The sequence below is a fragment of the Daktulosphaira vitifoliae genome, unplaced genomic scaffold, assembly GCF_025091365.1.
Source record: "Daktulosphaira vitifoliae isolate Bord-2020 unplaced genomic scaffold, ASM2509136v1 Scaffold_2, whole genome shotgun sequence".
Classification (NCBI taxonomy): domain Eukaryota; kingdom Metazoa; phylum Arthropoda; class Insecta; order Hemiptera; family Phylloxeridae; genus Daktulosphaira; species Daktulosphaira vitifoliae.
In genome coordinates this window covers 24,643,265-24,667,859 of record NW_026099573.1, presented here as the reverse complement: position 1 = coordinate 24,667,859, position 24,595 = coordinate 24,643,265, and the positions used below count along the sequence as shown (strand labels likewise).

Genomic DNA, 24,595 nt, shown 5'->3' with positions numbered 1-24,595 from the left:
ACGTCATAATCCATGATTTGTTTTTAATATCAACAGAGAAGCCGCCAAAGGCTATAGACAAACGTCGAAAATCATTTTTCTGGCTACAATTACAAATACTCTAGATCAAAGCTGACACCGCAGACTAACTTCTCAGATCCAGACTATATAATATAGAAATTTTTCTTTTCTGTTTAGAACTGGAGCTAAAAAGATACTGTTTTAATAGCCACGCCCATCGAGTAGGCAATATCTGACAACTTACTAAAAGCTTATGCAATACTGTGGGTAATTTTCATCAGAATTGTCGACACTTACTTTGGAAAAGTTTAAATTGTTCGCTAACAAACCAATCATAGTGTTAAACCTAAAAAAAAAAACACCGTTTGCTCGTAGTTGGGATTTTACGGGAACTTTTAGTTTATGACAAAGATAATGATTAATGATCATTAATCAAGCGTTGTGTAAATTCTGAATACCTTATTGATTTAAATGGTGTTCCAAACGCAGTTGGGTTCTAAAATATGACCCTGAGTAAAGGTCTTTTTTTTTTTTTATTATAATATTAAAACCTTCGTTGCGCGTGCCGTTGTTTGCACAACTGTTCTTTGGCCGAGGACTTGATCTGCGCTAAACGACTCCAAAAGCAACTGAACACCATTCAGTCTTACGGCTGTGTTCAAGAAAAAAGTAAGCCAAACATTACATAATACCCACTGAAAATTGAAACATTATTTTTTGAAAATCATATGAATGATTTTAGAAATCTGGAATACAAAAGGTACGGTTTTAGATCATTCTTAAATTATTAGAATAAATAATTTTTAATTTATTGAGATTTTATATTTAAATATTACTACATTTACACTATTATAAGTACTCAACACTATTTAAATAATGATATTTGCACTTTGGAAAAGGGAAATAATACAATGAATAATTATGATAGATTGAGACTGTAGAATTATACCGGATGAGAGATTATCAATATTATGAAGAGCTAAAGTATTAATTAACACAGTTCTACTTTTAGAGAGTAAAGAACAGTTTAAGAGATAAAAAATAACCATGAGTTATCAATAAATTGTGACCAAATCTAAAATGACAAAATTCAATTATAAAATTTCTATTAAAATTTAAGTTGAAAAACCGGGAAGGAAGGGATATATAGTGAAACAAATTTTTCTGTACGGCTAAGGTTAAGCAGACCATTTAAATTATCAAATACTTAGAATAAGTTTTGGGAAATAGCAGAGAAAGTCTTTAAACGGAATAAAATTAATTGATAGTTGTAAAAATTTAAAACAGGAATTAGGAAGGAGGTTTATCATTTTATTTCCCAAAATATCTACACAACTAAGAATGTAGTGGAAAAGATCCGAGTTTCCGAGTAAATTGATAGAAGAGATTAGAGATTTGATTTTATAAATAATAGTAAAAAATTTCAGTGAGAAACGACTTACTGAAAAATGTTTACTAAAAAACAAACTTTTAGAACAAAAAAAAATAATATATTAACTCACATAAAGTTCAAGCTTATTAACTCATAGAGAAACTAAATGAGATTTTACATCCATGTGAATAAAAAAATGTACAAATAAATATATGAATATAAATAATTTTCTGTAAAGTAAATAAAAAGTATATATTTCGTTCGAATATTAAAAAAAATTGGTTTATTAAAATTAAAAAATTTAATAATGTTGAAGATTTCATTTGGATACTAAAAAATAAATATTCAAATTATTAAAATTATAAAAATCATCAAAAGTATATAGAACTATCAAAAAATTAACGAAAATACTACTTAAATTACTTAAAAATACAATTATGCACTTATTCAAAAAATCATTATATATATCGACTCAATTCTTTATTAATCTGATTTTGTACTTAACGAGCTATGCACTAAAATAATGAGAAAAAAGATACACATTTTTAGCTCTACTAATTATAAATACTTAAGACAAAATAACATACAGTGTACTCTTATTAGATGTCAAAACTTTTTATTGTATATATCTAAATGTGTTTTTTTAATAAACAACCCTCTTTTACTCAGAGCACTATGTAGTTAAGCAATGTACATTTTTCTTCCTAACTTCATTTTTACTGTCAATGCGTTTTTAGATTATTTTCATTTATTAACAGACAATTTAAGTTTTAATTAATTTAAGTTAAATTATTAATTTTTAAATTACATTAATAATTTCTGGCTGTTAGTATTTATTTTTTTTATACTAAAATTATTTCAATCATTTTTCCAATGCGATGAAGTTTTTTTAATAATTTCGAACATCAATAAAAATTAGCAGAGAGTATTATTATGCAAATAAAATGTAAGATTGCGTCAAAAAACGGTAAAGGTGGCCATAAAACTGGTTTTAAAAACTATCATAACAGCAGTTTATTTATAATGTGCAACGGGCTATTGACCTTCATTGAAACAAACTTAATAAGGTTTGAACTAAAAGTTTCTGTTTAAACCTACCATTAATTTCAGAAAATTTTTTTTAATTGCAAAGTCTTTTCTTGTACAATATTTTTATTCTGTATATCGATACAAAATAAATAAAACCAATTTTACTCCAACTGCAATTGAACTTGAAAAATAACATGTTTATTTGAATTACAAGTATTCTTTAGCAAAACATAATAAAATTTTTGAGATAAGTGACAACACACAATTGAGAATCGATTTTATTTATCGTTTTGAATCGTTTAAATAACATTTATGGAAACAGCCGTTTTCCGATATTAAATAATATTTTTTTGACTTACAACAATATTAGAGTAATATGAAGTTATATTTGTTCAGTTTTTTAAACATGTCTTATAATTTATAAGAGATGATTAATATTTTAATATTAGTTTTTATCCCTTAAAATAATAATTTTTTAACAAAAACAAAAAAAAATACAAACATTTTATTTGTTTATTGTACACGCGAATTACTTACATTTTCTAAAATTGGGATCGGAAATTTGAATAATATACACAAACGCACTACGCATAGAAAGTATATTTAAAATATTTCTAAGGCGTATTAACCTTGCCGTTTTTACATAAAAATATCTTTAAAAAACTCCTCAATCCACGAGTTTAAATAAATTGTTGAACATTCTGTTGTCGTTAAGAATCGACTCATTACTTGCGAATAAATACATATTTTTGTTATATTTAACATTCAAAACAACGGAGGAATTTATTATTAACTTAAATGGTAACGTAGTGAATTAAAAGAAGTTGACTTTGGGTTGAGAGTTTTACTTTGAAATTATAAGAGTTTATCGAAGAGATTTCTAGTCGGATTAAAAAAACATCCTAGCATAATGATAAAGAACTGCCGCGTGTCTTCCTCTGTCAATGCTATGTTTTGAAATTTGCAATCATTTAATACAGCTATAATACTGATGATATTTGTATAACGATATATATATTACAACATTATCTATTGTGAGTGTCATGATGATATGGTAAGCACAGTTAACGGATTAAAAGCTGCTTTGACTATATGGAAAAACAGAGATAGAGTACCGCGTTTTATAAGAAATAATCGATTGGTAGACAAACTATTGATATTTTTATATTGTTTTTTTCTTGTTGAATCTAAACGTGTTCATTGTGTATACTTATGTGCTCATCCAGTATACAACATATTGTGCCTTATTGTTTATTCAAATAACAAATGTACCTATCACAGCTTTTTGATAATGTAACGCGCTGTTATGTAGTCATTTTGTACATTCTCTCTGCACACCTCAACTTATATTTGTTTAATATGTGAAGATCCTCGTTGGAGATTTACATTAATTGTATTTATGTTTAACTAGATAATTTTTATTTTAAACAACTTCAGTTTTATTTTAGAACTCAAGGCTAGATTTCAAACCAAAATAGATTTAACGGTCATAATTTTATTTAAAATCATTAACCGAACATTAAAAATAACTATTGTAATGTCTTGTTTGTAACGTCTTGTATGCACATAAAACTGTTTAAACTCAAAATAACTTCATCTGTTTTGAAACAATTATTATTTACCACGATCAACACTTGTACATATTACAAATAAATTATTTTAATGACATAAATTAATAATCCACAATTTTTTGCAAAATGTCCTATGAGTAAATTTACAGAAAAATAGTTACAATTTATAAAACACTTAAAAAAAGAATGTTGTTTTAATTTATTATAGTAGAAGACGCAATTTATTTTTCTGACCTCTTTTTACAATGAAATTATGCAAAGTGTTTGCTTTATGCTCGTCGAACTCATTTTAAATGTTGTCGAAAAGACTTCACGATGGACATTGAGAGTTGTACATCGCATCTATGTTTATTATGCTTGTACAATTATCCCAGTGCATTGTTTATATTATAATATAAAATACATATTGTTTAAACACAATCCTGTAAAATATAGTCTTGTATCTTTAAAAAACAACAGTATTGTTCGTTTTTTTTTTTTTTTTTTACACTTTTGCTGTGGCACACAAAATCCTCAGTCGCGCGAGTCAATTGCAAACGAGCCATTTGATAATGAAACACATGTATTACAATAATATGATACAAAACATATATACATAGATGACTTGTATAATATTATTACGAATAACATATTATTAACGACGAGTGTATACGTCAGCATTCGAAATTCCAGAGGATCAACAAATTGTTGACTCTCATATAGGTGTCGAAAACATATACTCATAGGTGTTTTAGGCAGTGTTATTTACAAAAGGAAGAATTTCAAAATATACTTCAAAACGATGCGTACACTTAAGTTTGTAGGGTAAACTTACAAGACCTCGTTTGTTGTACTATATTTAGCACATACAAAAATGCTCACAAACATATTTTTTACTTGGTAACATATTTCACCACTATTGTACGCTTTATTTCACTAATGCTGGTTTGAAAAACATTCGACTTTGGCACTTATTAAAATAGCTAATCGTGAACTTTATATTGCATTACAAATGAAAACTTTGTGGTTCAAAGAGTTGAATTTTATTGGGAATATCTGCCCTTACAGTCGCTATACTTGCGCTTGTGTAACGCCCAGAGAATAAACGAAAAAACATCAATTCGTGTTTACTGTATGATGTTCTAAAATAATAGATTCACCGGATTGAGACTGGTGTTTAATTCTTTTTCAGCTATACTCGGTTGTGGTGCCGACAACTTGTATAAAAAAAACCGAATGCCATTCATCATATTAACAACGCATTAATAATACCTCGTTTTCACAATGACCCGGGTTAACAAATAAACAATAACCGCTTTGTTTGGTTAAAAATTAACATATTATTGCTGTTGCTCGGTATTTCGTAAGTGTTTCGAGCGAAACTATTCTATTTTACGAATAGTCCGATGGACTTGTGTCGTAGGTGGAAGCGAATATTTTCGGGAAGTGGGGGCGTTCGGGCGACCCGAGGAGGATACCGGCGGAAGGGGTTCGCTAAACGTTATCTTTAGGTACCAATAATATTACACACAATTATATATATTGTGATTGTAGTGATCATATTATTGTTATGACAATATATATATATATATATATATTGTAACACCGGAGTGTGAATGGAGGCCAAGAGAGGGGGCAAACCCCACTACGTCTCGTGTGACCGCCGTTACCATAATAATAATAACCGACGGACGACGGGCCATGCCGTTCCGTGTACGCAACAACTGCAACAGTCGGCCGTCGCATACGTCGAGAAGAAGTATACGTGACTTGTGCGCACTCTCTGTCGTCGGCAGTTAATATATTTTCTTAACTTAAATTCACAACCGGTTCGCCAGTGAAACCAAACAGAAGTTGTGTCTGAAATTTTAGTCGACTAAAAAGTACATCTCCCACATAAGCTGTACATTAGAATTTTATTTATACATTTTTTTTTTGTGTGCGATTTTTCGGTTTTAAGTGAATTTGGATTAGTATCAAACATTGACATTTCGATAATTATTATTTTTGTGTTCAACCACACGATGCACGGATAATCTTTAAGATTTGTAGCGATCATTTATTGGCGTCAACACCGTTAATATAATGTGAGTAGAACAATTAACAACTAGTAAAAAAAAGTTTCGTTCTTTGCAAAAAATATCCTATTTGTTTAATGTTCCTCCGGACTAGCATTAAAATCTCCGGAATTTGAGGTGTCAGTAAATATGTAACAACACGACCCTTGCACCATAGTATTGACGCCTCTTATTTCCCTTTTCGACAATATCAGTGATGAATATTTCATTTTTTTTTCCGGCAAATTTTTATTTGTTTTTTTAACAATCGTTCACCACGAGTGTTTTGCAATGTAATTACTTATTGTTTTAACGTACTGGGAATTTAGCGGCACAAACTGATGGGTTCATCGGCCCGCGAATGGTACTAATTATTGTATCATGGTTCAAGGTTGTTGCGGAACGCTCTTCTGCGACTACCCTTCATAAGGAAATATTATACATATATATTAATAGAAAAATTGGCCGTTTTTTGTGTTTAAATGCGTTTTAAGCACACACAATACAGATGTTTTGTCTTTTAGCAATTTTAAATTTCATTTCGTTTTCTGCTAGAGTTAAATGAATAATTAATTAAATATTTTTCTGGCGAGACAAAATTGGGTTCTCTTTAAAATCCGTTCTTACATAAGCATTATTCGTACCAAGACGTTCTGATTTTTTTTTTTTTTTAACAAAATCAACACTATCGTTTCGCATCTAGCGGTTCTTCGACGACGACGACGACGATGGATTTTTTTCATATTAACGGTATTTCTTTGTCGCAATAAAATACAATACGGTTTGTCGCCGTGTCGACTGGATTAAGTTCGAAATCCAAGACACTCGCTTTTTACGGCTGTTGCAAATCGTTGTGACATTAAAATTTTTAACAAATGCAATAATTGCCAATAATAGTTTAACAGCCGTGAAGAACCCATTTGTTTCTATTGTCGAAGCGCATTTCCTCCGAATACTCATACATGGATACTTACGCAATCGTAAACGTAGTGTAATAACTATACTATTGCCCACTGAAATTCCACTAGGTAATCATTGCACGCGCAAACGTCAACAGCCTGTCGGCAGATTTCACTCCAAGGTTACCCAAAGCAAATGTTCAGATCATGTTGTGGTGTTTAAAAGTACTTCTAGGAAAACAAATCACATTTTTTTTTTGTGTTTTTGTGAAGTTTCTGAAAATTGACACTCTTGAATTCTGCAAATATCTCTAATGGGTCTTTTTGTTATTTTGCATAAGTCGAAGATTGAGATGCGAAATTAATTGATATCTATTAAGGGGGACAATGCCCTCCTGAGCTTGGGATTAACCAAGACAACCGGTTGGCCGACAAGTGTTTAAGTTGTGCGGTAGAGGCTCTATATGGGCGATCTCGTTTGATCTAACCATTCGCACAAGATAATAATTATAATAGAATAAACAATTATTGACGTAATCACTGTGGTCGCAACTAGATATTTCACTGGGTTAACATTTTTAACAAATTTCTATTGTCAAATGGATTAAACTGGTTTTAAATGAGAGATGACCAACAATTTTTATATTATACGAATAGCCTTGGATCTATTTAAAGACTCCTTATATTGAAATTAAGTGGTTCTAAAATACGCCTTAAGATGGCATTTTACACGGTCTTTTGTAAGCCGTTATTTGTTTATTAAGTTTTGTTGAATACTATAATTTGATATTTTCCAAATCTCGGCTTTTTATGATGTTATTACATAAAATTACTTAAAAACTGACATACATTATGCCATTAGAAGTTTTTAATACCTGTTGCACTGAACGAAAATCAAAATATAATAGCTTGAAGAAAGGTTTGTAGTACGACCATGAATGAGGTCAGTTGCGCAGTTGGTTGAATTTTTTTCATCTATACTTTTTCTACTGTCCATTTTTACTATTTTTTTATTCGAAATTAATTTTTCTGTTAAATAATTTTGCATTGTGTGTGTGTTTCCGTAAACGTTTATATACATAGTTGATCGCATTAACACGTATATTTTAATTATTTAAATAAATAACCTTAATCAAGCGTGACCAAAGTGGTAGCCAAAAAGGAAGAATGCCAAAGGCTGAGCTAAAAAAATTTAACAATATTGTACACATTCTGAAATTGCACTGAAAATCACTGCGGCCGTCTCTTGTTATATAACCATTATGACGATGGTCATTATTTATTACACGAACGTTATGCAAAAAAAAAACAACAAGGAAAAAATACTTTGTGTAAACTTCACCTTGAGGGTGAAGGCCAAATCGAGATGCATACAAGATCCCACACACACAAACCATAACTATGTTGTAATACGTTATCATTGCTGAAAAACACGCGTGCGAACACAAACAAACATCCAATGTACACCCGCTTAATCGAACTCGGATGATCACTCTCATCAAATACTATAATTGTGATGGGTAAATGTGGTTTTTTTCAAACTAATGCGTAACATATCCAAGGCTTAATCTTCAAACAGTTTGTTTCTGAACAAAACTACTTTTAGGAATGAATACTAATAACAATTAACCAAAATGGCTCATAGTGTAGTTTAAATCGTTTTTAGTTCGAATAAAGTTTCTAAACTTTAAAGCTTGTAATATTGTGAGAGTATTTAGTTTAAGTTATCTGGAAAATGCGTGAGTGTGATCACGTTTTGTTCGGACGATCATGAAATAATAATAACTATTATTTATGATTACGCATTGAACTACTGTTAATAGCCATAGTGTACTTATACGAAACCATGTCAGTATGTTGTATGTTTCAGTGTATACGTATTTAATAATAATAATAATAATGTTCGACGAACTAACTTCGAAAAACAGCAATAAGAGATAACAACCGGTAACTGATATGATTATACGCAACCAGTGCTATTAAGATGTGCACGAGTGTCTTATGATGAACTTAACAAGTAGCTTTTAATTTCCATCGAAGGTCATTTGATACCAATTGTCCCACCTCATTTATTTGTCTCTAGTTTCACTTGTAGTTATTCTATTAATCGATTTCTACATAAGGTTGTATTTATTATAAAAGTATTTATATTCTTTTTTTTAAAGTTTCTTTAGAAATATGTGTTCTTATTATTCGGTCAGCGATACCGAAACTAATAATCGGTTAGATCATTGAAACATATTTGGTTTACAGCATTGTCTAACATATTCTTGGAAATATGTTGTAGATTGTTATTATTGATGTTGTTGATAGATTTCATGATTATTCCCTTAAAATTTAATAATTACAATATTTAACTAGTGTACTCTTTTTTTGTAGAAGAAAAAATGGTAGCCGACACTAGTAGTTATCACCACCAAAAGCAACAGCAACTTCAACAGCAACAACAAAAACACCATCAATTAGGTCACCATCAACAACAAAACAACATGCAATATTGCAGTGACATGGAACAATCAGGCGGACCAGGCAGTGTGCGTTATGACTCTGTCTCTCCTGGACCTGAATCACCTGGTGGAGAATCTTATCCTCCTGGTTACGATCTTGCGTCCCATTTACAGCGCAAAGAGTTTTTCGCTCAACGCAAACAACGAGAATTCATTCCAGACAATAAAAAAGATGAAAGTTACTGGGATAGGAGACGACGAAATAATGAAGCTGCAAAGAGATCTAGAGAAAAGAGGAGGTTTAACGATATGATTCTTGAACAGCGAGTAGTGGAACTAAGCAAAGAAAATCATGTTCTTAAGGCGCAATTGACTGCTATCAAAGATAAGTTTGGCATTAGCGGAGAAGCTGTTGTTAGTGTTGAACAAGTAAGTCTAACTATACTACGGATGATATTTCAAATTATATATTAAAATCAAATCATATACTAATCATTTTTTCTTTTGTATAGGTAATGGCTTCATTACCCACCAATGAACAGGTGTTAAGCATCACCAAACGTCCAAAATTATCTTCATCATATCCACAGAACCCTATCCCAACTTCAGTTATCCATCAACCAGTTCAATCGACTACACCAAAGTTAAATGGAAACGGTACTATGAGTTATTACGGTCAGTCCGACTGTGTGTTGGATCAACAGGATCGATCCAATGGCAGTAGTAATGGTAGTCTAAGTGGTAGTATGGTACCAGCAGTGACATCCGCCGCAGTGGCAGTTGCAGCAGCAGCTGGTTACTCACCATACACATTTACACCAGTTTTGCCACCACTTCAGCCACCATCTTTTGAGTCAGCAGCAAATAGCGTTCTTAACCTAAGCCGACGACCACCTTCTCCGTATGAATTGAGTAGTGGAAGCGGTGATGATACATCATCTTGTGTGCCCATTTCACTAGCTTTTGTAGCTGCTGCCGCAGCTGCAGCTGGATCTGGTCATCATAATAATAACAATAATTGTTTGCCTCATAAATTACGACATAAGTCACATCTTGGGGATAAGGATGTAGCAGCTACTGCTCTTCTGTCGTTGCAAGCTATAAAGCAAGAACCAGGAAACAGCCGAGCTAGCCCGCCCTGGGATGCCGAAGGTAGTAGCGATGAGCGTGACTCAGGAATCAGTTTGGGTGCTGAATGGGGCGTGAGACCGGCCGCAGGTTGTCCCACATCAGCAGCACCTAGAGCTGTTGCTATGCAGTCACCTCCAACGTCTGCCGCTACCGCCGCTATCGGTTCAATTGTAGCTGGTGAACCAGCAGACACTGTCGCTGCAGCTGTTGCTGCAGCTGCTGCCGCTGGAGCTGATGATACCAGACTTAAATCAGAAGTAGCCCGTTTAGCGTCTGAAGTTGCCAATCTTAAAAGTATCCTTTCCCGGAAGGCCAACACCGGATCGGCGAGTCAACAGCAACAACAACAATCCACCGTTGCTGTTAATTGATAATTTTGAAAGTAGTTCAAAAATACTTCACCCGAGTAAATCTGATGTGTTTCAATACAAATAATGTACTATAAATCCATCAAATGGTATTGATAGTGCCTAGTTTTAGTTTGAGTTTATTTTTAATATTTATTTTAGTATGTGACGCAATTTTATTGTAGATAGAAAAGTGAAAATGTGAAATAAAAAAATGTTATAGTATTGCCCACCGAAATTAATTAATGAAATTACTTAATTTATAACGTAATCATTCGTCAAATAGCCATATACCTAGACTATGCGAGAGTAGTGGTAATAACTTGTGTCCACCAAGGTGATAACCTTGGTTTTTTATCGTGTATTTCGGCTTAGGAAAGAAAGACAAAAGATAGATCGAAAAAAGTCGAAAAAATAAAAACATTGGAACGGACAGGATAATAGACGTTACCTTAAGCTACAAAAAAAAAAAAAAAATGTTAAAAAAAACAACATAAGATCTGTGATGTAAAATTTAATATTGTTATACGAACATTTTCGAACAATATAAAAGCCTATTAGAAAACTTATATAATACCCGTAAAACTTGTATACATAATCGTATTTTTGCTATAATAAAAAAAATTGTAATAATATAATGAACTGTGCATATATGTACTTAGCACTAATATCTAATGCTATGATAGTTGTTGTTTTTACGTCTTTAAAAATCATTATTCTTATCTAGAAACATATTAAAATAGTACGACGATTGTAGTTCGAAAAAAATTTAAATAATATTAAAAAAAAGTCTGTGATAAACGTTCTTATTACCCTTGTTCTGTTAGTGTTTTATTTTTTTTACTTTGTTAAAACTTAATTGATTTTTATGTTAAATATTTTTAAGTATACATTATTTTGTAACGATTATATAATACATTTATAAAAAAGTATATAATATATACTTAGTGTACATATTTTTATTATGGTTATAATTATTTTAAATTATATATAGTATATATAAATATATATATATATATATATATATATTTACGTAAGTTATGCATATTGTCAAACATATGATATTTATTTAATTTATTAATTGCTTATTATGTAAGTATTGTAGTTATACAGTACTAATTTTTCTTACTATTATTAATAATATTCTTATCAAAGATGTTTAATCTAAATATAATATTATTAAATTATTGTACTGTAGAGTGTTTATATTTAAACGGCTTAGATTGTTATTGTTTTGTACTATAAATATATTCAAATATATTTATTTTTAAAATATACGTAATGTAAGTTTTTATTACTAAGTATAAAATTTCAAATATATTTTTAACGATAATTAACTCAAAATAAAGCGAATTTTAATAACTACCAAATAAAATTGATGAGGGTCGACAAGTACTTAGTTACCATGAAATATCAACTATTACAATAATAGTGATCATTTCAAATCTGATTTTTAGTGACCTTAACTGTCGCATAGTAATTTATTATGGACAATACTTCCAAATAAAGTCAACTATTATCTTAATATTACTAACTTCTTTGGCTATGGCATAGCAATCATTTCCTAAATATTATGTTATTAATATTAAACATTAATATATTTGAAAATTTTTTGGAAAATTTGAAATCAACTATTTATACCAGATAATAATAAAATAAGTTATACTAACGTATAAACGAATTAAAAGTGTATAATTTTAAAAGAAGTATCCAATGGATCAATCGGTGTATTGCTTTAGACGGTTTCATTAATTCATTAATAAATTGTTAGTAATATTTTTATATTGATTAAGAACAGGTTAATCTCTGCATTGCTTTTGGTAGGTTGTTTGGAAACATAAAAAGACATTAAGGATGGCTCAATATATTTTCCCGCCCTTTCATATATTTTATGACATTTCTTTTTTTTGTCACTAGTTTGCATTTTAAATAAAAAGTTCAAAAATTAAAATTTTCTACTCTAAGTACAGTAGTACTTAATGCTCACCTGTTGGTTAACTGACTTTGAAATAAATAGTTGGCAATAAAAAATAAAGCTTAGCATTTATAACATTATAACATTAAAATAAAAATTATTTTCAATTCATAATTTTGTATGAAATTTCTAGAAGAGTCGTATTTAATTTTTAAAATAAGACAAAAGTTAAAATATAATGCATAATGGTCAATTTNAGGAATTCGGATAATTGGAGTTCTACTGTAGTTTTAATGCTCACCTGTTGGTTAACTGACTTTGAAATAAATAGTTGGCAATAAAAAATAAAGCTTAGCATTTATAACATTAAAATAAAAATTATTTTCAATTCATAATTTTGTATGAAATTTCTAGAAGAGTCGTATTTAATTTTTAAAATAAGACAAAAGTTAAAATATAATGCATAATGGTCAATTTGTGACCTGTTTAAAAAATTTACAATCCAGTGTGACCACGAAGTAAATCAATTCATCAACTAAGTATGAAGCCGGATATAAATATTTTCATTCATGCAATTGTTCATATTACTTCAATGTAACCATTCATTAAAATTCATGAATACAATTAATCGATAGCTATTTGTTACAAAAACAATGCAATAACATTACAATAGTGCTAATGCAAATTATATAATCGGAATCTATAAAAGAAGAAGGGCCTGATTAATAAACTGTATGTTGACAATAACAGATACATTATGAACCTATAAAATAAAATTAATTAATACACAAAATAAACAATTAGGTGAGCAGGAATCTGAACATTTTTTTTAAAAATAATTAAAAATGATTATAATAATACAACTCAATAATTGTTAAAAAAAATCTGTGTTTAAAAGTAGTACAACTTAAAAAAAACGATAATGATGTATTTTTTTTATGCATAACCTTGATAAAAATTGAACTAATTTTATCAGTCACTAAAAATACATTTATTTCAAAAGGTGTGAGAAAAGAAGTTAATTGATTACATAAGTCATAATTACACAAATGAGTTATTCAACAAACCTGATTTACAAAATTGTAAAATATAATAATAATAAGTTCAAAAGAATAGTGTCATCTTTTGAGAATATTATACAGAATATTTCTGAGAATATTCTTGAAGAAGATTTTTTTATGGTAATTTTACATCAGTAACCTCTAACACAGCCGTCCTGCAATCAAATTTTCGGTAATAAGTACGATATCATCGGCTCACTGTTCTATACTACAGTAAAAAAGTGGCTCAGCAGTAACTTTATTTATATCTCATAAATTTCGTGGTCTTTTATTTACTTATAATAAGTATCATTTATTTCTATAAAACCAAGGTTTTTTTTAAATTTCAATAATATGTATAGTTGTCAGTGTATAGATGTTTAGTAAGGGAAAGGGTATCTATTGTTCTCATTGTTTGTAACAATTGATATGTTTCCTTGCTTACTGAACACTTATACGTACGTATTTTTAATTCATTGGTTTAGTTATTTAACAGTAGTAATAAAATGGAGAATAATGAGGTTAATGAAAAATTAAGATTAACAAATAAAAAAATAAAAAAACTTTTATTTTCCAATCCATATTTTTAAGTCAAATAAAATATTACAATAAAAGTTAATAATACCAAAAATATAAATAAAAAAAAAATGTGAAAATGTATTAATAGTTATAAAAAACATTTAACAAAACGTTTGTCAATCAAAAAAATAATATACTTTTCTTGCACAAATAAAAATATTTCGTTAAAAATTATATAATTTAGAAAAAACTTATAAAAATGATGAAAAATTCGAATTGTCTTTTATTTTATTTTCATTTAGTTTTTATATTTTACAAAAAAAAAATTGTGTTATCAAATCTAAATAAAATATATTTCAAAAAATTAAAATTTATCAATTTTTAGATTAAAAATTAGTAAATAAATATTAAGAAATTTTTCGGTTTACTCCTTATACCTTATAAGAGCGGTAACATAATTTTTTTAAATAGCAACATGTATCAATCAGTTTATGTAATAAAAAATTATCTAATTAAGAAAATCACTGGCTGATAACAATTTTTTTACCAGTATTTTAAAAGTTATTAACATATTTATACAAATGTGTAATACTGTCGAGAATTGAACATAGTTGTACCTGCGCCTCTCTATTAGTTTACATTTTAAAATAGTTATGAATTTCAAAGTACTAGTCCAAAAGTTCTTATAGATCAGACATTATACTGATTAAATCTTATTCTATTTTGTAAGCAAGTTAAATAACTATTGAAAACATAGTAAACTTTATTATGAATGTACATATCTCATTATTCGTTATCTTATATATAATTTTATTTAAACTTTACATGTTGTTAAATAATATAAGCACAAAAGATAAACATGAATATACAGCATCATAATCATTTTGTTTTAATGATTATGTAATCATAATATTTTGCAAGATGTGGTTGCAGTAAAATTTTATATTTCAAAAAAGTTTTTAAGAAAAATTATACGTATTCAAAGTATACTTTATTATCTCTATAATCCTTTTAAATTAAATTTATTTGCTACTGGAAAGAATTTTTTTTAATTATTTACGTTTAATACTTTGTTTTTTTATTTCAATTTTCAGTATTATTATTAGAAAATAAAACTGATTGTTTAATTTATTAAATGAATATTTTCAAGGATAAATATAAACAAGATACTAAATTAAAGTGAAGTTTTTAACTTAATATAGATAATTAAAGTTTTCATCCGAATTCAATATCTTTTGGTTGATTTACCTAATATTTTTGGTATTTTTTTTTAATATTTCAATGTATACTATAAAATATTACAGACTTGCCTACATTTATATTCGTTTTAAGATTTATTGATTATTAAATTTGATAAGTTTGACTAATTAAAAATTTGTTGTTATTTCTTTTATGTTAGTTCCATGGTTTTGTACATTTATTTCTTAATTTAAATAAAATTTAATATTCTAATTGACGAAGAATAAATTATATAGGCCAAATTNCATTTAAATAAAATTTAATCTTCTTATTGACGAAGAATAAATTATATAGGCCAAATTCGTATGATTTTGATGACTCATAAAATTGTATAAGTTTTAACAACTTTATACTTGAATACACAAGAATATTGGTTAATATTTTTGCTAATAGTTTTGATATTATATTAAAGAGCAAACATATGTTTAAACTATTTATTAGTGTGTTGTGTAATATGCAGATTGCATTAGCTTCATTTAAAATCTTTACTATTATGATTAGATAATTATAATATTACCTATGGACTGAGTATACTTTTTATTTTATACATTCAATAAAATTCAATACATTTTTTTTGGATAGGCTCGATATAGTTCATCGATTTATTACAATTATGATTTTCACACAATATTTCACATTAATTTTCATCAATAAGATAGTTAATTAACTTAACTATTATAAGTTAATCATTTAAACATTTTCTAATAACAAGCTAAAGAATCTATTAAAAATATCAATTTTTCTACAAGAGAACTTTTTGTTTTTAGTAGTTTGAGCCATTGTATGTATCAGTCATATTTAAAACAAGCATTGGAGAGAATTCGTTGTTTAATTTATTTACATAAATAGAAAATTCCAATTTTCATAATTAGTTAAGATTGAAGGTTACACCTAACTTTCATAAAATAAATTTACATTAACTATATCATTTTTTTTGTGTATTCCAATATAGAAATGGAATTTTTAACTATTTATTGAAAAATTAACTATTACTAAGAGTAATAAATATTTTGGTGATTACTTCTGTTGAAAATTGTCTATAAGAGATCCTAATAATTATAAATAAATTTATCTATCAGCATTTGAATTCTTAAATTTGTAATTAAAAGCATGCATGTATGTTATGATATGTGCTTGAGAAAGAATCTAGCAGAATCCGGTATGGTCTAGTGGCTAGGATACCTGGCTTTCACCCAGGAGGCTCGGGTTCGATTCCCGGTACCGGAAAAATCGCTTTTTGCAACTTTAATTTATACAAAAAACTTAGTTTTCTTTAAAAACAAAATAAATTAGAGAAAACGAAATAAATATTAAGTTTATTTCATGATCCGGTATGGTCTAGTGGCTAGGATACCTGGCTTTCACCCAGGAGGCTCGGGTTCGATTCCCGGTACCGGAAAAATCATTTTTTGTAATTTTTATTTTTTCCAGAAAGTTAGTTTTCTTTAAAAAACAAAATAAATTAGAGAAAACGAAATAAATATGAAATTTATTTCATGATCCGGTATGGTCTAGTGGCTAGGATACCTGGCTCTCACCCAGGAGGCTCGGGTTCGATTCCCGGTACCGGAAATTTCTTTTAATCTTTTTAACGAATAACATTATCTTTTTCAATTTTTAATTTTAATAATAAAACAGAATATCAATTAAAACTTTCTTAACTTTCATGATCCGGTATGGTCTAGTGGCTAGGATACCTGGCTTTCACCCAGGAGGCTCGGGTTCGATTCCCGGTACCGGAAAAATCTTTTTATTACCTTTTTTAATCCAATGTTTGTATTAACCTTCGGCTGATCATGTGGGGTAAATAATTACTGAGTTTCAAAGTATGTTTTATAAATAAATTTAAATTGACTTAACCTTTTATTATTTAGTGTATTTATATCAGCGCATTACGTTAGTGGGTTACTATTCGACAAATATTTACTATGCGCAACGTAGTGTTTTCGTTAGTTTATAATTTGAAACACATTTTTATCAAATTTTTATTATAATATCGAAGTTTGTTAAAAATAAATTTACCTTGAGTGCTTTTAACAACAATTATACAATAAACATGTATATAATGTATTTTGTAATACAATGTAGTTTTATATTTTAGGATATTATTACATTTTTGTATATTACATCGTATATTAGAAAATACTAATTCGACAGAAAAAATGAAAATTAATACTTAGAAGTTAAATTATTTAATATTCTTTTGAAATATATATATATACTTTTATAAAAAATATGTATATAATTTTACAAAAATGTTGAATTTTAGACCAGTAGATTTCATTTACGGAAAATTATTAAGTCACAAGCTAACTAAGGTTAAAATTTGTATTGAATAATTTTACAATATTATGATTTGAACATTACAAAAATAAAAGCTAATTCCACTTAAAAATAATTTAGTTTAATTTTTTGACATTTTTATTGTACGTTTCAAAATCACCTTGGCTATAAAGAGAAAATATAAGGAAATTGTATAATTAAAAAAAAATATTTTTTCTTATAAGCAACTAAAAGACAATTTGGGCAATATGGGAGTACTACTCAAATGGCATTTTAAATTTTGTGTTAATTGGCAAGATATCTTGATTAGGCTCGATATATGGCGGTTATTGAGATTCAAAATTATATTTAAGTAACTGTAGTTCTGAAATCGAAATATTACTGAAGCGTCTGCATAAATTGCAATGTATTTTGCGCAGGGCCCTACAAAAGATTTCGCCAACACTACTCGAGATTTACTCCATAAAATTTTATTTTGGAGAAATCAAATTTTCAATCTTTGTCGTACAACATTTGAAATCTAGTAGCGTGTAAAGTTTTAATTTGAATTCTGCAGGTTCAAGATATGCATTACCCTCCGCACTAACTTATCATTCTTAGTTTATTTTTGCCAATACAATTACAAAGTTTTTTTAGAAAAGTCAAAAACGAGTTTAAAAACATCAAATTAGACTTGTCCAAAAAGTATTGAAATGCAAATAGGATAAAAATGATTTAAAAACTTTTCATTGTTTGTAAGCTAAGAATATTCAAATATGTAAAAATGAATACATTTTTTAATTTATCTCTGTTTTTTAGATTGCCTAAATCTTAACCTGGTTAATTATTGAAGTTGATTTATTATTTTTAAACATGCTATAGAAAAGTAAATACAATCAAAACTCGTCATTGTGAATATTTATAGGCATTCATATTTAAATGAGACCGACATCATTATCATAAAAGGTTTTAATGAGAAATTAATACAAAAAAATGCAAAAGGAGAAAGTAAAAATACATTTTTTGCTCAATAGAATTACTTTTAAGTTTATTTGTCATTCAATATTGTTAAGATATTTTTTTTATTAAATATAAAAATGTGTTTATATATATTTTGCATTTATTAAAGTCCAATATAAAAAGTTATTTCATAAGCAATAAAAATAACATTGATGTTCTGAGGTTTTTATACATAATTTTGTATTAAAATATTTAACATATAAATTAAATTTATCTTATAATAACATTTATTTATATTTTATTAAATAACACGATGTTTATTAATCTAATTTATGTTAGAGTGGAAGTATATTTAAAATTTTTAAGGAGTGATTAATCTGTATTTAAAAATATTTAATTAGTGAAAATTTTTTACTTCTAAAAAATAATTTGGTTTACCAATTATTTTATATCATGATGTTTTAATACTAGCCACAATTTCATTTATTAAAGGTATTTGATTTTATACACTTAAAAAACGCAATAATGAGAGACTATAAAAAAAATAACCAAAATAGTCGGTTTTATTTTTCAGTAATAAAAAAAGTTCATTATTATTTATAGTGTGGTAATTTACTTTATATCAAATCTCATAGTGTTTTTTTAATATCCAAGATTCTCTCATTTAAGAATCAACGAATTTTCTATTAGGAACAAAAAGTATATTTACGAAATATTTCGTTTTGTGTAAATGTATTTTTTTAAGGTTTGAGTTAGAACACTTTTTCTTTTTCTTCGCCTTAATTCCAATTACTTGGGATTAAATATACTAATATAAAAATTGATGGGAAAAAACAATTTCTATATGTAACCAGGGTTTTCATTTAGATAAACCATTATATATCTTAACAATAATAATTATGAATTTTAAATGTCGTCGACTCAACAACCACACATCTCATTTTTTGCTCAAAAAGAGTTAGCAGAATATTAAATTTTTATATTTTAAACAATATTTTTATTTTATATTATCTATATCACAATATCAAACATTAAATTTAATGAATTTTTACAAATAAATATTTTTGTGCTCTCTTAAAAAATTATGATATGGTAATTATATATATATATATGATATGGGACTTCCATTTGGCAGTATTAATCAATATTAGGAGCAGTACAAATTAAAATGGAGTACTAAAATATAATTATATATAATATTAAAACTGCAGATTATTTTTGCCGTTATGGCCATATTGTTGCCTATCATTACGCCTACACTCTAAGAATTTGTTTAGACTTAATATGAATAAATTTTATAGCTTTCGATTATTAAATTAGTTATTTAGTTATTAGAGAAAAAATAATGTTTTATTTATAATTTTTATCATAAAATTGTAAATTCAATTAAATTTTTTAACATTTTTTTGAAAGAAAATTTTTTGCTTTTATAGGTAAATTATTTAGTTGAGAATTTCTTGATTTATCAACTAATAATTAATTTTTATAATCATCCATCATTACTTATAGGGATGTCAGTTGTATTAGAAATACTGTGGCAAACAGATACTATGATAAAATAAGTTAATTTTAAAATTAATTTGATATTAAACCACTTTTTGTTTGTCATTTTTGTATATCATCAAAGTGATTTGTGGGTATATCAGTTCTCTTAAGAAACGTATCACATATATAAAAAATAATTTTGATTAATTATTCTGAAAAACAATTTATTTTTTAAATTTGTTTTTGTAAGTATTTTTTAAGAAAATAAACTCAACATATTCTTTTTAATATGTACTGTATAATCTGGTATGGTCTAATGAATAGGATATCTGGCTTTCACTCAGCTGCTTCGGGTTCGATTCCCGGTCCCGTAATCATAATTTTTACTGGTGCATGTTTTGTTGGTTGGTTTTACTCAAACATTAGGATGTATGTAAATGATTGATAAATTTTCATTTTAAATATAAGAAGAATGTATTTATTACAGTTTTTAATAAAAATAAAATAATATATGAGTAATTATGAATAACTATCATTGTTTATGTATAATATAATTGTAATAGTAGCTGCTTAAAATATTAAAATAAATACTAATTTATATGCGTTTTTTAATAATAATAATATTATTACATAATCTCTAGTAAATATGAACTAAGCTTAAAATTGTTTTTTTGACTAGTTGAATAGTAAGTTAAAACCTTTATTATTACATGATTTATTACACTAATCTCTCTACTATACATATGTTCCACATCTTAGAATGCATTTTTATTTTGTTTGAACATTAATCTAACATTATGCGTATACAATATTATGAACATCATAAAGATAAGGAATATGGTACATTTCATTAATTATTAATTATTGATACATATATCAGTTGCTTATGCCTACGCATTATTATTTTTAACAAGTAGCTAAACTCTTGAGTTTATTTTTGTATGCTCTTGAAATCCATTAAAATTATTTATCGAATTTTAGCCAAACAAATAAACTATACACTCAAGCTTGAGTAAGAATTCTTAAACCATTTTATTTAATAGTTATCTTTATTCTTTCTTACACCAGACATACTCTTGAATAAACCACTCTCTTTAAAGTTTACCATTTTGTAATAAAAATATCTTGGAAATCAATATAACTTTAGGGATGCACAAATATTTGAACTATTTCAATATGAAATTGTTAACGTAATAAGTAATGGAAGTTTATTTACACTTTTTAGTAAATAAATACACTTTACGAAGCTTTACCAAAACGCGCGTTATAAATTTGTCAAAAACTTATTCTAAGCTGCTTCCATAATTTCATTAAAACTTTTAAGTGTATTTTAATTATAAGCACATATTTATCATATTATCGAGATGCTAGTTATCTTATCTAAGTTAGCAACTACTTTATTTTATAAATATATATATTTTTGCTAATTGCAAGTGTTTATTGCATTGAACACACATATTGCACTGAAAGTGTTAGTTTACTTATTTTTTTCGATTTTTTTTTGTTAACGAGAGTTTATAAATAGAGGAAAATAACCGCATATGGTATCACGAAATGAAATCTTTTTCGACGGTTATTAATGACAGATTTAATGAAAAATACTAACCTACGTAACTGATTTATTAAAATTACAAAATCCTGTTAACCCAATGAATCACAATAATTGAAAAGTGTTACAAAATTATTAAATATTTATAGATGTGCACAGCGAAATATCATTGTTATTATTATTATGAAATATAAACAATTTTAAATTACAGTAACATATTAACATTAAATATATTTAAAAAATCCTTTTCTTGGAAGCGTTAAATCATCACCAAGAACCAAATACTGTTTTATAAATGTTTATCTGAAAAGTTAAATCTCTTTGTTATTTGTTAGTGTGTTTTGAATCAGTTACACTATTGATTCTAGCTCTTTTTATAACTTTTTTAAGTTTACGGCCTGGTTATTTGTTGGCAGCTATTCACGTATCGAAAAAATACATACATTTGACAGTACGATCATTGTAAACAAATACTGAGAGTAAAAAATGTGATAGGTATTATATCATTAATCATGTAGGATTAGAATATAATCAAGTTAGAAACATACGGAGCCTCATAAAAAAAAAAATGAATAATTTGAAAATACCTGTTTTTTAGCTTGTTCAATAAACCATTTTTTAATTTTGATAAATATATACACTTTCATTATTTTTATGTCATGTATGACAAAAAACACATTTAGAGGTTATGGTTTATACATTATAGGGTAAATAAAACAAAATATAAGGGTTATCTTGGTTAACTGTTTGACATTCATAGTAAGTAAAACTTCAAAACCAAATATATTTTATCGAACTTTATTAAGTAACCCTAAGTAAATAAAGTTGGGCACATTTCAAAGTTTTATCCATAAGTGCGAAATGAAAAGAGCTAAAAAAGATGTGATGAAGTTTGTAGAAATCAAATTATTGTTTTGTTAAATGTATTATGCGTGTACTGCAAACGAATAATAAAGTACAAAGATTTAGTATTTTCTGTTTACCAATAACTTAGATTTCATGTTGAGAATTCAATTAATACTTTCCTAAGAAATCCAAATTAAGAGAAATCATAGCATTTCTTGCCTTACAATGATGAAATAATTAAACCATTGCGTTTGCTTACAACAATAAATTTATTCTTTGAAGCTTCAACCATTACTAAAATCATGATAATCATTCTATATATAATATATTCTACTTAACAGTTCTGTTCGGCCGTTTACACAATTGAATATATTATTCTGGAAATATATCCTTCATTAATATCTGTCACATTTGACGTACACATTGATGATTAAACAATCTCGTGTCTTCCAAGGCGTCATTTATTTTACATTTTAAGTATAGCAGTCACTTTAATTGGCAACAATTCTCATAAACTAAATTCCATCTAGAAATCAATGTCGAAACGGATCAAAGTAATTTTATACTGTCAGTGCGCTATGTCACAAAAAAGCTTTGTTTCTGTTCGTTTAACATCTGTACGAATAATTCGTTTCTGCATTGTCATACCTAACACTTTTCATGATAAATATATCTTCATTGCATTTATCTTCTGAAACCGGAGATTCTGTGCCAGGGGTAATATTAATAAATAACAGTATTATACGATATGAAACTATTATTCTCTAAAAACAGATATACGGTTATAGCTGTTGGTGGTTTCAACATTCTACACTTGCTTATTTCGGCTGCTTACGATTATTATTTTATTTATCTCATGAAAATTTCAAAATAGTAATCAATCTTGTCAGTCGCATAACATTTTTCACTTGAGCCAAATGAAATAAACGGCAGACCATTATCTATTTGCGAGGGAAAAAGTTATTTTGCGTTTGCGATCAATGTATTTCAGGGTTGAAACTGTTTTCTTCAGCGATTTTATTTTTACAAGAATAATAGAACCCATTTTCTTTCAAAAAAAAAAAAAAAACAACTTAAAAAAAGAAACTTACACGCATCTATTTCAACAGTTTCCACCTTCTACGTTCAAAAAAAAATTACAATTTATAGATAAGCACACAATGTGTACACCGTGATTGATGATGTAGTTCAGAAAAACACGAAACCCATAAAATAATTTAATATTTTTTTCTTTAAAAATATTGTCTTAATAATAAAATGTCGTAAATATAATGTCGAAAAGTTCCCTCTTAAAATTATATATGATGAAAATACATTTTATGGCTAGTGAACATTTTAGTATGCATTAAATAAAAAGTTGAAATCTCATGTAAAATGACTGAGAAAAGGGCCTTAAATCTAAAACATGAATGCTTTGAGTACAATTAATCAAATATACCTAAATTATTGAAATGATAAATGCCAGTGGAAAAAATTATCAAAAATTTGCGTGTATTTAGATTTCAATTATGATAATAGAATTCCTATAATGATTTACAACGTCTAAATCTTGTAACATCAGAAAAATCGATGAAATTATAATCATTGTGACGTTATAAAAATGTGTTATTTTATAAATCGACTACTTTAATCTTATTACCACGATTATATAGATCGTGCTTATTACAAAAAATTCCAGACGAAAGGGTTTTGATAGTATAATCCCTTTTTTGTTATAAAAAGTGATAATCTCATTGACTGCCCAAAGGGTTTCATAATATTGCGACATTATCCAAAAAATAATAATAATTATTATAATACCATGAAATGTTTTTTTATATTAGGACATTGTTCAGGGATTACAATATGAATCTAGTTATTCTAGAGGTAGTTCTAAAATATTAATATTACTACCAACGAATAAATGTATAATCTCATTTTTGTCAACGAATTATTTGAATAAATTTTT

At 27.3% G+C, this 24,595-nt stretch overlaps 1 protein-coding gene and 4 non-coding genes across 6 annotated transcripts; all 5 read left to right on the top strand.

Moving 5' to 3' along the window:
* The first annotated feature begins 648 nt into the window (after positions 1-648).
* Positions 649-12,109, top strand: LOC126899935 (nuclear factor interleukin-3-regulated protein). 2 transcript variants are annotated; one of them, XM_050675220.1, is made up of 3 exons: positions 649-760; positions 9,287-9,783; positions 9,867-12,109. In XM_050675220.1, the coding sequence occupies exons 1-3, from the start codon at positions 733-735 to the stop codon at positions 10,854-10,856; spliced, it is 1,515 nt and encodes a 504-aa protein (XP_050531177.1). In that variant the 5' UTR covers positions 649-732; the 3' UTR covers positions 10,857-12,109. The 2 variants fall into 2 exon arrangements, with proteins under 2 accessions (XP_050531177.1, XP_050531178.1); XM_050675221.1 differs by lacking the exon at positions 649-760 and adding an exon at positions 5,653-6,038.
* Positions 12,110-16,700: 4,591 nt separating this feature from the next.
* Trnae-uuc (transfer RNA glutamic acid (anticodon UUC)) lies at positions 16,701-16,772 on the top strand. The gene has a single exon. It is a non-coding gene; the product is annotated as a tRNA-Glu (tRNA).
* Positions 16,773-16,872: 100 nt separating this feature from the next.
* Trnae-uuc (transfer RNA glutamic acid (anticodon UUC)) lies at positions 16,873-16,944 on the top strand. Its single transcript has one exon. It is a non-coding gene; the product is annotated as a tRNA-Glu (tRNA).
* Positions 16,945-17,045: 101 nt separating this feature from the next.
* On the top strand, positions 17,046-17,117 carry Trnae-cuc (transfer RNA glutamic acid (anticodon CUC)). The gene has a single exon. It is a non-coding gene; the product is annotated as a tRNA-Glu (tRNA).
* A 98-nt stretch (positions 17,118-17,215) lies between these two features.
* Positions 17,216-17,287, top strand: Trnae-uuc (transfer RNA glutamic acid (anticodon UUC)). The gene has a single exon. It is a non-coding gene; the product is annotated as a tRNA-Glu (tRNA).
* Positions 17,288-24,595: the final 7,308 nt, after the last annotated feature.

What these genes read in the sequence shown, in the direction of transcription:
- LOC126899935 (XM_050675220.1), top strand. Translation starts at nt 733, where the DNA reads ATGATTTTAGAAATCTGGAATACAAAAG. An exon ending in AGAAATCTGGAATACAAAAG is followed by an intron (nt 761 to 9,286) that starts GTACGGTTTTAG and finishes CTTTTTTTGTAG; the next exon opens with AAGAAAAAATGGTAGCCGAC. An exon ending in CTGTTGTTAGTGTTGAACAA is followed by an intron (nt 9,784 to 9,866) that starts GTAAGTCTAACT and finishes TCTTTTGTATAG; the next exon opens with GTAATGGCTTCATTACCCAC.